General features: G+C 41.6%; 3 protein-coding genes across 4 annotated transcripts; all 3 read right to left on the reverse strand.

Annotated features, from left to right (window-relative positions):
• Positions 1 to 1,413: 1,413 nt before the first annotated feature.
• On the reverse strand, positions 1,414 to 3,341 carry gpx2 (glutathione peroxidase 2). Its single transcript, XM_035167079.2, has 2 exons — positions 2,677 to 3,341; positions 1,414 to 2,057 (listed from the first exon to the last, which is right to left on the reverse strand). The coding sequence occupies exons 1-2, from the start codon at positions 3,004 to 3,006 to the stop codon at positions 1,704 to 1,706; spliced, it is 684 nt and encodes a 227-aa protein (XP_035022970.1). The 5' UTR covers positions 3,007 to 3,341; the 3' UTR covers positions 1,414 to 1,703.
• Positions 3,342 to 3,932: 591 nt separating this feature from the next.
• LOC118115881 (ras-related protein Rab-15) lies at positions 3,933 to 9,011 on the reverse strand. The gene is made up of 7 exons (XM_035167080.2): positions 8,803 to 9,011; positions 6,142 to 6,202; positions 5,589 to 5,649; positions 5,424 to 5,501; positions 5,167 to 5,256; positions 4,504 to 4,569; positions 3,933 to 4,385 (listed from the first exon to the last, which is right to left on the reverse strand). The coding sequence occupies exons 1-7, from the start codon at positions 8,924 to 8,926 to the stop codon at positions 4,230 to 4,232; spliced, it is 636 nt and encodes a 211-aa protein (XP_035022971.1). The 5' UTR covers positions 8,927 to 9,011; the 3' UTR covers positions 3,933 to 4,229.
• Positions 9,012 to 10,347: 1,336 nt separating this feature from the next.
• Positions 10,348 to 15,764, reverse strand: LOC118116721 (protein max). Of its 2 annotated transcripts, none has more exons than XM_035168563.2 (4): positions 15,569 to 15,764; positions 12,435 to 12,542; positions 11,730 to 11,853; positions 10,348 to 11,638 (listed from the first exon to the last, which is right to left on the reverse strand). In XM_035168563.2, exons 1-4 carry the CDS (start codon positions 15,602 to 15,604, stop codon positions 11,454 to 11,456), a joined length of 453 nt encoding a protein of 150 aa, XP_035024454.1. In that variant the 5' UTR covers positions 15,605 to 15,764; the 3' UTR covers positions 10,348 to 11,453. The 2 variants fall into 2 exon arrangements, with proteins under 2 accessions (XP_035024454.1, XP_035024453.1); XM_035168562.2 differs by having other exon boundaries at positions 11,730 to 11,868; positions 15,569 to 15,756.
• Positions 15,765 to 16,124: the final 360 nt, after the last annotated feature.

Consider the following 16,124-nt stretch of genomic DNA (forward strand, 5'->3'; position numbering starts at 1 on the left):
CACACACACACACAGTGGCTCTATAGTTCAGGGCCTGTTTACCTGTTCAATGGAAAAACTGACAACAAATGTGAACCTTATGTTTTATACATTAATTCATATTTAATTCAAGTTGGACAAATTAGAGAACATCTATAGCCAAGATAAGCTTACATTTAAAGGCTTTTCCCCCTCATGTCTTCAAAGCAAAATAAACATTTGCAATACCATAAAATGCTGACTGAGACAATGTTGCCTTATTATTATTGTTTTGCTAATATCTTTGTTGTCACAGTATCTGGACCAAAACACAAATCAAAAGTATCGTCCAGAGCTGAAGTTAGAGTTTTGGTCACAATTACACATGTTCAAAAGTAATGAGACAATTGTTTGTCTTATTCCATCAGGTGTTTTAATCTATCAATACCCTACTCTATAGAATTGATTGGAGTGGTTCATCTCATACATAAATGACCTGTGGTGATATTTTTCTGCAACCCTCAAGTGTATGTGTGTGGGAGAGCAGAATGGAGAGGCCCCAGGTATTCCTCTTCCAGTAACTGCTCCTTATGTAGGCTACACTAACTACCTGGTAGTCAAACACTGACCAGCAGGATTACCTCATTAATGAAATGCCTTCATGTGTCATGCCACCACAATGCGCAACGGTAGTGAGTCAAGCTACAACTAATACAGTCAGCACAAGGGGAATGAAAACCCAAACTGTGTCAGGTGAGTAAGTTTCACTACTGTCACAAATGCCCTGGAGCAACGTGTGCAGCCTGTGGCTCTGATATCATCAGCAAATACGAGTCACTGCTCGTTTGCAGATCTTGCAATCAAAACTTAAGCAGGAAAATAGCTCTTTACACGGCAGCGAGGGCAACAGATTCATGAATTCATGACTTAGGGCTGGTCTTCAGGTGTCACTGTGGCACTAAAGCATTCCTGCAGCTGTCCAGGCTACTGGTATCAGCAGATCTCACAGAGAAATGTAGATCCAGTGCTTTAGTGGAGATCTCGGCATATAAAGAATGAATCAGCAGGCTGGAGGATGCATAATGCAGAGCAATGGCCTGCGAGTTATCTCAGTGAGCATTTTAATGTGCAGTGACAACATGCATCACAAATGCACATCCTTCCTACTGTGTTTCAAGCCTCATTACTATGTCCATACAGAGCTGTTAGAGACATGACAACAGCTATTTCTGTCAACCTGCAGCAGAGGCGCACACCGTGAAAGCCTAGAGTCTAATTTAAAAGAAGGATGATGCACCAGTGAGAGTTTTAACGTTTTATTCCAGTGCAAACATGTTGTGAGCGCGTGTGTTGTGAATGTTAATGCGTTACAGAGGTTGTCTGTTTGTTTGATCAAATCTGTAGCACCATCTGCTGGCCAGGCCAACATAGGACAAGAAGGAGAAACGCGTGCAAAAGGAAATACATAATGCTCTTCCAGTGATTCATGTTTTTATCCCCATACTTGTTTAAACCTGCAACTCTACAGCATCATTTTCTTTACATGACAAAACATGCTCAAAAGTGTTTTAAAAAATATACTGAAAATATCCATCCACTACTGTTAAGCACTTACAAGGCCTCAGATAATATTCTCTCAGCGTTTCAGAATATTACCATCATTTAATAAGACTTAAAAGTGTGGAGGACAGCACATCAGCATAGACTTTGATAAATGAGAAGCCATTATGAGGTGGGGGCTATTCTTAGTTCTTGGTTAATCTTAACAATCTCTGAATGTCGGGCTCGATGTCAATGGTGGGGAACATTTTGCTGTATCTCTTAAAGGGCTCTCCTTCAGGCCCGATGAGGAATTTCTCAAAGTTCCAAGACACGTCCGTCCTGCAGACAGGACTCCAAACCAGAAACTTGGGGTCCTGCATGAAGGAGTTGGGGTCGTCGTCGGGGTAGGGGAGCTTGTCTTTCAGATAGGCAAACACGGGATGCGTGTTTGTTCCGTTGACGTCACACTTCTCAAACATGGTGAAGCTGGCCTGAAAGCCGCCGCCTGGACGCACATGCTGCAGGGAGCTCAGGATCTCACCGTTGGAGCAGTTCTCCTGCGAAACACAAGGGTTTGTTTTCAGAATGACATCGACAGAATCTGGTCCAGCTGTTTATATTCCACACAGCAACACTGTAAAGGCTCAAGAGAGAAAGTTTGCTTCCAATTTTGATGCTAACAGAAACTAAGGTGATTATACAGTTGCAATCAAATCCAATCTCCATAAGAGTGTCAGACAGATGCTTCAAATCTAAAGGCAGGAGCAGTGCTGAAGTATCAGCATTAGCTACAGTTTGCCCACTTCAACACACAACCAACCTTATTCCATATTATAGGAAATATTCTCACAGTTTAGAGCAAACATGGGAGGATGCCCATTTTTTAGGAGTGAAACTCAGCCTGGCCAGGATATGGGGAGTGTTCCAACGCTTAAGATCCTGATCAAATAATGGATTTGAATTGGCTTTGAATATCTGTTTGGAGTCAGGTAGAATGAATCTGCCTAAATACACACAAAGGCGGACAGGAAAAGCTCATGCAAATTAGCCAGACATAGCTATAGATTTAGAAAAAAATATTTTATATCCGAAAATGTTTGTATTGCAAGCGCATATGGCAGTTTAATGAGATTTCTGACCTACATTAAGAGCAGATATTGGAGGGTATCAACTCACCTGATATCCAAACTGGTTACAGGGGAAACCCAGGACCACCAGCCGATGGGGGTACTTGCTCTGAAGTTGGTTGAGCTCGCTGAAGTCCCGGGTGGTGGTGCCTCAGAGCGAGGCCACGTTCTCGATGAGCACCACCCGTCCCCGGAACACGTTGAAGTCCACCGAGTCGCCCTCCAGCTTGGTGGCCTTCAGGTCGTAGAACGTCTTGGCGATGAAAGTCATCTTGGCTCCTGTGCTTGCACACTGGAGGTTGGATGGGGTCTCGGTGCTTGACAGTGTCCGGCCAGCTTGGTCACCTGACTCGCTCTGGACAGAAAGCTGCTCTTTCATGGGTGTCAAATAGCTCTGCAGGAAACTGATCTACACCTGACACACAATACTCCTCATAAATTTCAGATAAATTGTAGAAACTGATTGTAAAAACACACAAATACCTGAAGCAGTTTCTTGATTCACTGAAGGAAGTGTGTTATCCTTTTCAGAACAGGGTCAATATTCATGGTTTTAATAACTGGAATTTTTTTAGACTTTTATAATCCTCACAAGCATGTATTTAAATATATATACTGAAATCTGAGTCAAATCTAAGTGTTGAGCAGGGAAAACTGTTTGTTTTATAGCAATTATTTGGCTTTGTGTCTTTTTTAAAGACATGTATCAGTTTTCTCCGTCATCAAATATTTAAGCCATGATCACCTGTCTTTCAGAGCAAGTGATGAAAAATTAATGGATCTACTGTCGCTGCTCTCTGGACCCAACTTCACTCGCAGTCCAAACTTAGTGACTCAGCAAAGCTCAGATACCCACATTAGCTACATTTAAATACGACATTTCAATTTATTTACCCCACTTTTTCCATTAACATTACATATTAAAATTACAATGGCTGTGGCCCCTCAGCAGACCCCGAAAACATTAAATTAAGCAGCAGCAATGACGCTTCCGTGCACAACTTGCAGTAGGCAACACCAGTCACATTCATAAAACAAACTTAACATGCACATGAACATGTGGTGCATTCACAAAGGTCACTGAACATGGCACGGCAGTGGCTCCCTTGAGGAAATAAGTCCAGTGTGTAAAGGGATCCATCTCTGCGTGGTCTGAGGAGTAAATAATTCAACCCTGTCCTCTGTCTGACTTGTTACAGCATCTAGACTCACCTTAATGGACAGATTTCTTTAATATGAAATCATGTTATTAGTCAGTTTGTTGATATGAAGAAGGCAAATCAAATAAAAGCAATGGAGAACAGATGAAGTGGATGTTTAGTCCAAAGTTACATTTCATGAAGGAAAAAGAAGAGAGCATGTGCATTGATAGATTTGCTGGACAGACACAGCTACCACACTCTTCAGTGATCGGGCCACAAAACTGGGCCCTCTGCTGGTAGCTGCTGCTAACTGCATTTACCACCTTGCAAAAAGTGAAACCAGTCACGCACCCCCTTGTCCAAGACGCCCCAGAACCCATGAAGGAGGATGTGAAGGAGGCCTGAAGTCAAGTCACAATAGGGGACAGATGTCTTAAGGTATCAGCCATGGCTGTTTTTGCTAACAGGCACAACTCCTCTGAGCGTTGTCGTCAGTATCTTTACTCCCCTCGCCCTCCAGAGCGGCCTTCTCTAGATAATCGTCCAGGGACGACAACAAGTTGTCCGTGTCTCTCTTGTGCGCCTGCAACACCAGCTCCGTCAGACGAGTGAAGGCCTGGAGGAAGGGGGAGGAGGGACAATAATTAATACATAGACAAAATACAAGAGGAAGTCGCAGGGAGTTCCCAACAATATTTGAACATATGTCTGATGCTTCTGTGGAGATGTCCTACCTCTCTGACGTTATTGCTGGTGGAAGCACTGGTTTCAAAGAATTCCATCTCATAGGTTTCTGCAAGCTGCAAGATTCAGTTGGATATTGTTCAAAATGTCTCACAGCTTTAATCAATTTTCTACCTCTTTAGAGAAAAAAGGTTTTCCCGATTATGTATTGATTTGCACAATTCTGTATCATTTACTACCTTCACATTATGTGAAAGGAAAGAACGTCATCATAAAAGCCATATTAATACAATATTATTAATCATTCCGCTGTGAAATGTAATAAACTTAAATTTCCTAAATACAGTTTATTCTTAGAACTGCCAGTAGCTCTGATTTCCTCATTTCTTATGTAATTTTAATCACTGAATGAAAACCTGCATCTAAATTCATTAGATGCAGGTTTTCATTAAATTGCACCAAATTGTACACACTCATAAATATCTGTCTCCTAAACACATTTATAATCAAGATCCATTCATTATTCTCTTAAAGAAAGTGAAACAGAAAACTCCTGGATCCTCATCCTGATCCAGATCCTCAAACAAACGGAATAAGTTCTGTCCTAACCCACTGCATCCTTCCACCAAGTCTAATGGTAATCCGTCCAGTAGACTTTGTGTAATCTTGCTTACAACAAACAAACAAACATACAAAGCAGACAACAAACAAACCTTGCTTCCTTGTTCCGTTGTCACCTGCCTCCTCAGCTCCTCATCAGACTTGTTTCCTACCAGGATCCTCTGCACCTTGTTGGGTGCATACTGCAAAACCACAACAATAAGAATGACAAGACAAGCCAGAGGATGGGGATAAGGAACCTGTCATTCACACTAATCCACTGGCTGTGCAGCAAGCATGGACACTTCAGTGAGCCGTAATACAAATACCAGGTCATGGTGAAGTCAGATGAGAATGTTTATTGTCTTACTTCTTCCACATCGCTGGCCCACTTGGCTATGTGCTGAAAGGCTGCCTGGTTGGTGATGTCGTACACAAAGATGATACCCTGCACAAGAATCCACAGAGGAAGGATTAAAGAACGAAGGTAACCTGACTCCAGTGACCGTTTACTGTACATGGATGGAGGGATCACCTGTGCTCGTCTGTAGTACTGTTTGGTAATGGTCTGATAACGCTCCTGACCAGCCGTGTCCCTGCACACCAGAGAAGCACACATTAACCAATATGGAGGGTTTTTCTCCTGTCTTCATTCAAGAGCCCGGTCTTTCAGTTTGAGAGCAGGACGAATTGATTTCACGTTCCGATTTTGTAATGCTTTCACTCAAAACCCTGCGCTTGCACTCAAATAGCAGCTGCTTGGGCTCAAACTGTGAACTCGCACTCAAACATAAAAAATCTGAGAGCAGAGAAGAAGTCACAGAAGCAGCGTGAGCACGAGGAGAACAGATGAAACTGGAAAATCTGTCCAAGCGACAAAATATCTGAGTGCAAGCGTTTGAGCACAAGCAGAGAAAACCCGAGCACAAGCAGGGGCTGTTGGGAGTGTTTTGAGTGACAGCAATACAAAATCTGAATGTGAAATCAACCTCGCTCTTGGATGAAGATACGAAAAACACCCATAAACCAAAAGAGGATCACACAATATGCATTTTGTATATGTAATAAAAAAAAGTCATGTAACTCACCATATCTGTACTCGCACCTTGAGTCCATCTATTTCTAGGGTTTTCATCTTAAAATCGACGCCTGCAAACAGAAAACAAGAGCTGAACTTCAACCACTGTCAACAATTAGTGAAAAATCCTGCGTCGTAATATTTTACCTGGGTTGATGTGCGTTTGTGAGAAGTTAATGAGCGTTGCTCAGAGACCCTCTTTCTTTGTAATGACTTAATGTCAACTTCAAATCCCTGCATTTCAACATGGGAGGGGGAGGACGGCTGTGAACAACAGTGGTGTCCTGCTGTTGCCAGGTTACAGGACGAGGGAGCTAAGAAGTGAGTGTCTGTAACTGTGAGTCACTTTTTTGGTTCATATACAGCAAAAGCAACCTAAAGTATCTCTACTCTTCATGCCACATGCTGTATACAATATATTTGCTATTCAGAAATGTGCAGTATGCTGTATCTTTCAATGTTTAGATTCCTTCCTTCCTGCGACTGTTTTCATACAGATTTATCCTTTTTATTTATTTTACCTCTTTTTGTGCCATTTTTATTCTACTCTTTTGAATCTTCATTTTGCTTGAAAATTGTTTTCAATTCAGATTTTTTTAATGTCCCTGTTCAGCACCTTGAATCTACCTTTGTGTATGAAATGTGCTGTATAAATTTAATTAAAATAATAATTTCTATCCGTGCCATTTCAATTTCATATATGTTAATTATTAACAATTATTATATTTCTACTATTTCCTTGTATTTACATTTTACTTCTTTATAACGTTTACCGAGTGTGTATTTTCTCTATCCACTTTGTTGCTGTAACACACTGACCTGAACATAGTCAGATATTGTGTTTATTTCCCCCAACTAACACTGTACATACTCCTTTATGCTCATTTCTCATGTACAGATAACATCATGTGTGGATATCATTACTTAATATTTTCCCTTTTAAACCAAAGCAGTATTTCAGATGGTGTTCTCAGCTCTAAACCCAGCTTAGTTGCAGAGATTCTTACAAGGCACAAACCTTTTTTAAGACACCTCGTAGCTACCTGCCACATAATGTATGCAAAGCTGTGCAGTCAACAGACCCGGCTGTTCAACCTACACGTCTGTGGCTTCCTGTACAGACACAGTGCTTATAAGAAATGCCCCGGGGGAGAACTGGAGGGTCGACTGAGGTTTACCAATAATCACAATATCTGGGATCTGAAAGCGAGCAGATTTTACGGACCGTGCACTTTCTCAAACAACTGGGTTTAATCCCGTGCAAAGCCTTTCCACCCTGCAAGCTGACGGACCTTTTACCCAGAAGTAGACTCCACTCCACACGACAGCACTTTCTATATTAAAGTCACAACACAGCACAGTGAGCTGTGTGGTACATCCTGCCAAGGAAGCATGTGCTGACAATTTCCCCCACCCCTGTCATCCAAGTCATTAGCTGTGGCCCAGCCAGGAAACAGGCCGCTGTGATATGAAACACGAATGAGCTCATCAGTCCGCAAGTTACAGTCTGTGAATACAAATACAGGATAAACTAGAATGGCACTCAGCAGAGTCCCCTTAAATTCAATCAAGCTGCACCAAATTGCACACACTCATAAATATCAGTTCCCTAAACATGCTGGATTTTCTTTCAGGTGAAAATGTTGAAAAACGCCCTATCTCACAATGTAAAAGAAAGAGACAAACACAATCCCTGGATCCACCCCCACCCTTAGGATCATCCCTCTATCAGAATAAAGTTTATTGGCATGTAGTCTTTCAAATACAAGGAATTTGCTTCGGCGTCATTCCATGTCAAACTTTTCTGTTTGAACTTTTTGGGGAAGCTCTGCGATTGGGACTGGATACATTTGAATTTTTAGTTCTATAGATTTCTCATGTAAACAAATCAGCATGCAGAGGTTGTGTTTTCATCTGTGTTTGTTTGTATTTTTTCTGTCTGATTGTTCGCAGGATTATGCAAAAACTACTGGACGGATTGGTGTGGATCCAGATCAGGGGAGCAAATCCAGGAGATTTTTTTTTCATTTTCTTTGCAAGATAGGGAGTTTTTCAACATTTTCCTTGATTTATCAGAATATAATTCATGGATCTTGATGAAAGAAATTAGACATTTATGATAAGGTTTCATAAAGACACTGTTGGGCCTTGGGGGAGGAGTGTTTGATTTGACATGGAATGACCCTTTGGTTTCTTGGTGCACACCGAGCATAGTAAATAGAAACTGTACTATAAGTATAAGTGAAAGTTATACTCTAAAAATGAAAGTTATAAAAATATAAACACGTGCAATACTTACAGCCCACTGTACAAAGTAAATGTGCAAAATAACCAAGTAGTACTATATGTTGTGTAGTTGTTCTAGGATGGACATGAACAAGTGCAGCTTTCTCAGAGCTGGTGCTGACGTGTTTTTCACTCAGTTGCAGTTATGACCTGAGGCTGTTTGCACTAATCCTACAGGCTAAGTAGGTCTGCTTCAGACAAAAGTGGGGAATTACAAGTTATTCCTCTGAATATCCAATAGACCGTTACAAGTGCAAGATAATAACTGACAATAACATTCATTCTGTAAAATGTCAGCATCAAAGTTGATCCGGTTCAACCTGACACACTCAGACACACATGATGACTTCAGACCACAGAACCTGTTGGAGAGCTTCTTTCTTACCGATGGTGGAGATGTGTGACGGGTCAAACTCACTGTCGGTGAACCTGCGCAACATGCACGTCTTCCCCACCCCAGAGTCTCCGAGCATGAGCAGCCGGAACAACACGTCGTACTGTTTGGCCATGACCACACACTACAACACACACAACACTGCGGACAACATGACTTCTGCCTCAGCCTCAAACTACACACTGATGACTCCCATTCGGTGTGTGCAGACCTGTGCTGCCTTCAGGGACACCTCGGAAATCTCTATGCTCAGAGGTCACACGCTGAGTTTGTACAGTACAGTGGATACAATTAAACTCGAAGATTCAAATTCATTTAAGTTCTTTAATGTCATTATGCTCAGTGTATGTGTGTGTAAACCTACTTGGCAAAATATACTAATTCTGATTCTAAAAAAACAACAATATTAGCAGCAAATAACTATATATGGAAAATAGAAAAAGACGTTTTAACAAATAGTTTTTCAACTGCATGTATAACATTCAGTATGAATTAGGGGATATTTAATGCCCACATTTTATATCATAACAATGAAAATAGAGGAAAACTAAAAGTTGAACCTGTGAAAAAATTCACTAAAACAACAGGTCCACTTCTTCATCCTGTTGTGTTGTCTGGAAGAAAAATCATAATAATAACATGGGGCATGACAATTTTGGTGCATCACTATAAACAGAGGGATTCATTTGTTTACACAACTATTTTTCAAGGACAACAACTTCTGAATTGTGTATCACACAATGCAGAGTTGAAATCAAATAAAAGCATTGACATCTAGGATTAGATACCTTATATACAGCCCAAACAATGTCCTCCTTTTATTGTGGCTTATATACTTTTTAAAATAACAATCTTTCCACGTCGTCAACTGCATTATTCCGTCATATTATAAGTTTATCCAGGTCATACGTTTACACTTTCCTACGTTTCTTGAAGGCAGCACATGCCCTGCATCCTTGAGGAGGATGCCTCCTGCAGTGGGAGTGTCAGTCAGGACTCATCACTGTGCGCTGAGTCTATATATTCACTGATACACTGTATATAGACAGAGCCAGAACTCACCATTTAAACAAACAGCACGGACAGGGCTGTGGCAGGAATCAAAAAGAAATAAAATGCATATACACACATAGAACTCCACCCACCTGAGAGCAGATACACCTGCCACCAAAAACCCTGCCTTTACCAGATATATTTAAAAACAATATTTATTTAATCCAATGAAAAACATTTGAATAATAATTTGAATGTATAACAATTTATTTTGTTTGTCGTTCGAAGAGGGATTGATGACACATTTTTGAGGAGCCAATATCCTTCAATGTTTCAGTAAATTATCCCCCTTTAACCCCACTAGCAACTTCTTAAATTTCATTATACAAATCTAATTATTTCCTTAACTGGTATGTTTGATTAGTTAATTCCGTCACTCAGCTGCTTACCTCCAACTCAACACACACATAATCAATTTAGTCAGCAGTTAAAAGCAATTTTAAGATTTTATTTAAAAATAAAAAAAACACACTGAATCACCAGTATCTCCCAAAAGGATAAAATAGTTTTATTTATAGTTTCATAAAAGGTTTGCCTTAACTTGCAAGACAACCATTGGCAGTATGTACAACATACCTGTAATTTGCATGGAATGGACCAAACAAATATTGATTACATACATACACACTAATTTACCTCTGCAAAAAGGAAAAAAGAGAGAGAGAAGGATACACGTTCCCGGCACAGGCAAATATTTCGAGGGAAGGCTTTTCTTTTGCAGAACTGACACCATTTAAGAATATAGAGTGTATTATACTACACACTGACATGGACTAACAAAAATAAGGATCACTGCCCTTTAACTGCATTGTGTAACATTCAGTATCCATTAGGGGATTTTTTAAATACCCACATTTTATTTAACAATAAAAATAGAGGGAAATACATTTTTGAACCTGAAAAAATCCACTAAAACAACAGGTCAACTTGTTCGTCCTATTGTGTTGTCTGGAAAATCTCAAGCCAAACATAAAGGAGATCAGACATATAAATATATATGAGGGTAAGAAATAAATTTTGGTGCATCACTATAAATAGAGGGATTCATTTGATTACACAAACATTTTCAAAGACAAAAACTTCAGTCACCCACACTGAAGATGAAGGGGGGGTTTGCATCTTGCAAACTGTACATTTTTTTCACATTCTTTTTCTGGAAAAGTACTAATATTAAAAAGGTAAACTATCCCGAATAAACATTTTCTTAAGGGCTTAAAGTTTGATGAGTCCTCCCCAAGGTTGCAGTGGATGTTAAAAACAACCAAACGAAAGGAAAGTTGCGGTTTTTTGAAGCTTTACTGAAGCCTTGTCCCTCGTCTTCTCCACAGTAGATTAAGAACAGTGATCACGAGGGTCGAAAAGCGTCAATTCCTTCAAAACTGCACAGCTGCCTCACTCTGGGGGTCTCACAAGAGGAGTGACGGGATGATTGCCGGGTGGAAAAAGAAAGGTAGAAGCGTTTTATACATGATAGCACCTCTCTCACTCAGTCTCCACTTGTCTCCTGGACTAACGTAAGAAGGCAGGACTAAGTGCGGACAGGTAAGAGGAGTCAGGGCTGGTGGGTAAAGACGGTCAGTGCGGAGAACCTAGCTGGGCTCAGCGCGCAGCTTCTTTCGGTTGGGCGGCTCGTCTGGCTCCGATTCAGAGCTGGAGTCAGAGCCGCCGTCGAAGGCGGACACTGCGCTCCCTTTGCGGTTTGTATACATGCTGCTGTCGGAGGAGTAGCTGGTCTGGAGCTGAGTGTTCCCCTTGGCCTTCTCCAGTGCTCGAACTGTAAGCAGTCCACAAACACAGAAATACAGTGGGGGGTGAATACCATACTCATGACTGCATTGCACATCATCAACTACAAGAACACTTACCCTGCTGCTCCAGCAGAACGTTCTGCTTCTTCAAGTCATCGATGTCTTGCTGGTGGGTATGGTTTTTCCGCCTCATGTACTGGATGTACTCGGTAGCTTTGTCTAGAATCTGTGCTCGGGAGGCCTGTTTAACAGAGCTCTATCAGCAGAAATTTCAGAGAAAGATAGAGCAATGTTGTAGTGTCGGTTTATTCAGTATTAACATGTTATTCATGTAACTAATGAATGAATTCTGCTTTATAATGTTTTTTTGACTGTCTTTGGGTAAACATACAGTTGAAGGTGTTTTGCACATGCACAACTACATACAAACTCAAGACAAGAAACTTCAGGCAAGAGAAAACTGGCAAAGTGTTTATACGGACTGGGTAGAATCTGTTTGCTTTCCTGAACACAAACAGGTTAGGCTAACTAGGGAGTGTCTCATTCAGGGTTTCTGGCCCAAAGGAATAGTTAGCTGGCAAGAGCATGAAGGAATGGATGATATGATTACATTTAGAGTGGTTAACCTATGTTATTTTCTTTTTTCAATGTAGAACATGTTGATGTGGCGCATTTAATTCAGGCACGTTATGTCAGAAAGGCTGCTGAGCACGCAGGATTCCCACAATATCCACTTGTATCTTAACTTGATGACATGTTTCAAAATGATTTCATTAGTCTTCTAGTAGAGTTATGGAATATGGAATATTTATTTCCTCTCACCTTCTCCCCTTGCAATTCAGGCACAGAATCTCGTAAACTGTGAAAGCTGTCTTTAATGTGGTCCCTGCGTTTGCGCTCCAGCGCGTTGTGATGTGCTCGCTTGTCTGCCTACAGAGAGAAAGACAGAGTTTGAACTTGTAATTGTTATAAAAAAAACACACAAGCAATTACAGAAACACACAAGTTAAAACCACTGAATTCACAAGAAGGTTTGTTACTTGATTTCCATGTTATTCTTCTAACACATGAGAAAAAAAGTTCATGCAGCCTACATTATCCAAATGTTTCAGCTGTAATATCAAACATTTTTACAGGAAGCTCATTTCCATATGTGTAAATCTCGTTTTCTTGACCTAAAACAACAACCTGGGGTGTACTTATGTTAAATAATAACTGTATTTGTATAGCCCTTATCTAAACAAGGTTACAAAGTGCTTCACACAAAAGTCCATGGCAAGATGTGGTCTCTGTTTACAGAAACTCAACTAAATATGTTTACCTTCCTACACACAAACTCGATTCCAACTCACTCTCTGCTCTGGCTGAACCGAACCATGTGATGCCAGAAAATCTTAACTTATGTTCAATAACTTACAACAGAAATTCATGCCTATCGGATATGAGGGTTTAACAACACCTGTCACCATGACTGAAAACAACTGTGTGCATCTACAGTCTACTTCTTCAGCACCTGTTCTGCCTGAAGGTGAAATTATACAAATTGCATTGATAAATATTAAACAGGACCAAAGATCTGTCTCTCTAAATCTTGTGGTTGAGGTTAGAGGCTGCAGACATATTTCTGTAATGATCGAAACTTTCAGTCACAATAACCAATTTCTGAAATTTCCAGACTATCAGCCTTTTATTGCTTGATGAAGCAGAACAATTGATGACCTTAAATGCATTTCTAGGTCATTATAGTTATCATAAACTTGATATAAAAGCGATATATTTTTAATTACCTATGCCAAAAAGGTTATGTTTGCTACTTTATTATTTAGCATGATAATGCAAAAACTACTGGACAGATTACAGTGACACTTGAAAGAGGGAGCGAGTATTGGGCAGAGAAGATCCCATTCAATTTGGGTGTGAATCTGGATCAAAGGACAGACTCACGAATGTTCTTGTTAATAAAAAGGGCTGGGCAATTAAAGAATATCAATAATTATCGCAATATAACTTTCATCATTAGCAATAATGACATCAAATACATGCTCAGGTATTTGAATAAAGTCCTGGCGTCTGCAGGCAAATTACACACAAACATGACACGTCCATTAACCAACAAAGCAGCAACATGAACTAGGGCTGCATGATATTAGGAAAACATGCGATAACATTGATTAATATCGCGATGACAATATGATTTGCGATAAATAAACATAAACAGTCCCTGGAGAACACGGACAACTCCATGGCCGGGAGAAGGCGCAAAGCCCGGTCACAGCGCCACCAAGTCGGGTGCAGACACAGGAAGCCATGCACTGCTTCACTAAGTCCACTTACAGTGTTAATTTGGGTCTTTTCATACAATTTTTGACCGTGAAAAGTTTTTTACTAAGTTTATAAAGTGTGTCGTTTTTACCCAGACCGAGTTTACACGCGTGTCCGATCGCACTGTGTGTGGGTGAGAGAGAGAGAGAGAGAGAGAGAGGAAAAGAGCGAGCGAGCAAGCGGCTGATGAATGCGCTGCTCTGAATGAGGATTTAATTCATTAATAAAAGAATCGATCATTATGTGATGATCAGTGTTGATATTGTGGCGAGAAACAAATAAACATCGAAACTGTAGCGAGTCAGAGACGTCAGCTGAGAGGAAGAGAGAGAGAGAGAGAGAGAGAGAGAGAGAGAGAGGGAGGGAGGGAGACACACACACACACACACACAGAGCAGCGCAGTGTGTGTGTGCGCGCTGTTACTTCCCTCAGGTTCTGTGATCATAAATAAGCTTCACAATTCCTTAATATAACCAACCGCTCATATTGATAAATCTGACTCGGGACAAACGTGATCACTAGAAGTTTCCACAGTAGAATTTAGTCGGAGGAGGCGGAGCGAGATTTGACGGAGCCGCCTCCGTCAAATTGTTTTCCAATTTTCTCTGTTTTCTCTTTTTCCGACAACGATTCACTGACAGAAAACCCTGCCAATGATCTGAATGTCTTTCATTTGTCATCCAGGGCAGCAGGGCTCCATCGGATCGGCCAACTATATTGACATGCAGAGCGTGAATGCTGGACGCATGGATCATCATTTATCGCAGTTGTTGCCGTCAGATGCGTCTGTTGATATCGCGATGACGATAGATTTCCGATATATCGTGCAGCCCTAACATGAACACACACACACACAGCCTCTGTAGGCGTCAAAGCACAACACTGCAGGGCCAATGTGGAGGAACGATTAGCAACAAGAGAGCAGGTTTCAGGAGGAACACTGAACACTGAGCGCATGTTTAGGTCGCTGCATTAGCGATGTGGGTGAAAGGACCATACACACACTGATAAAATGGCATCCGCACAATTAAAGATTAGAGGAATATGGATGATTTGAACCTGCTAGCTACAAACCAGTCTGCTATATATAGGTCGGCTGAAGTGAAGGGATTACCCCACATGTCAAGAGCTGCTTCCTGTCAAACAATTACCATGCGGATCATAAAGAAAACATAGTTAAACTAAATAACCAACGTTGTTTACAGAGGTGATGACAGCACTGAGTCCTTCAGCTCTCAGATGAGCTGGCCTCGCCTCGGGGCTGTTTACGTCTCTCGCGCCTGCAGCTTCACCTTCAACACAGCCTTTTAACAAGTGAGCCTGACCTCAGCAACCTGCCCTAACATGGACGACCAGCAGCAGTGCTGTCACTGCACCGAACGACTTGTTGTTGTCGTCCTGACACACGACGTCGAGCTACGTTAACGCAACAGCCTTCACTTTCACCTACACGCTAACTAGCTAGCTAACTCTCCGCGAGACACATCCTCACCCCGCTACCAGTTTAAAATGTGGTGCTAGCCGATAGCCGCAGCTAGCTCGTTAGCTACACCAGCGCAGGTCGGTTGTCAGGAATGTTAAAAGTTGGCTAACAAGCTGGCTAGCTACTTCTAAAGGAAGCTAAAGCACATACATCGCTGTCCACGTCGATGTCATCGTTTTCGCTCATTCTTCGGGGGAACGGGGTGCGAGAAAAGAAAAAAAATAAACAAGCAGCTGTCAAAACAAAGTGCAGCGACAACTGGAGGCAGATGACAACATGTAGCACGGAGCTCTGCTACAGCAGAGGCATGACGCTCAGCGCTCTCCCTGCACGTGATTCGCCTACACATGGAAGGAAAAACACACACGGCGCAGGCGCGAACACAGCAACGCCTTGTGGGTAAAAGAGTCTTTCGCTGACACGCAGACCGCTTTGGCCTGGTGAGCTATGGAGGCTGGCCTACATTTCCCACAAGCCCGCGCGTTTGTCACACGCCCACCACAGTGTACCGTTGGGAGGGACGTGCAAATGTGTTGTTTTCAGGTTCCCGAGCCACTAGAACAGTGATTCTCAACTGGTGGGTCGCGACCCAAAAGTGGGTCGCGGACCCGTTTTCAGTGGGTCGCGGGCCTTTGCCTGGGCAAAAAGAAATGTTACGAAAAAAATCCTGTGCTTTTATTTTGAAGATGATTGTTTTATGCAGCGG

This window comes from Hippoglossus stenolepis, chromosome 10, assembly GCF_022539355.2.
Source record: "Hippoglossus stenolepis isolate QCI-W04-F060 chromosome 10, HSTE1.2, whole genome shotgun sequence".
Taxonomy (NCBI): Eukaryota; Metazoa; Chordata; class Actinopteri; order Pleuronectiformes; family Pleuronectidae; genus Hippoglossus; species Hippoglossus stenolepis.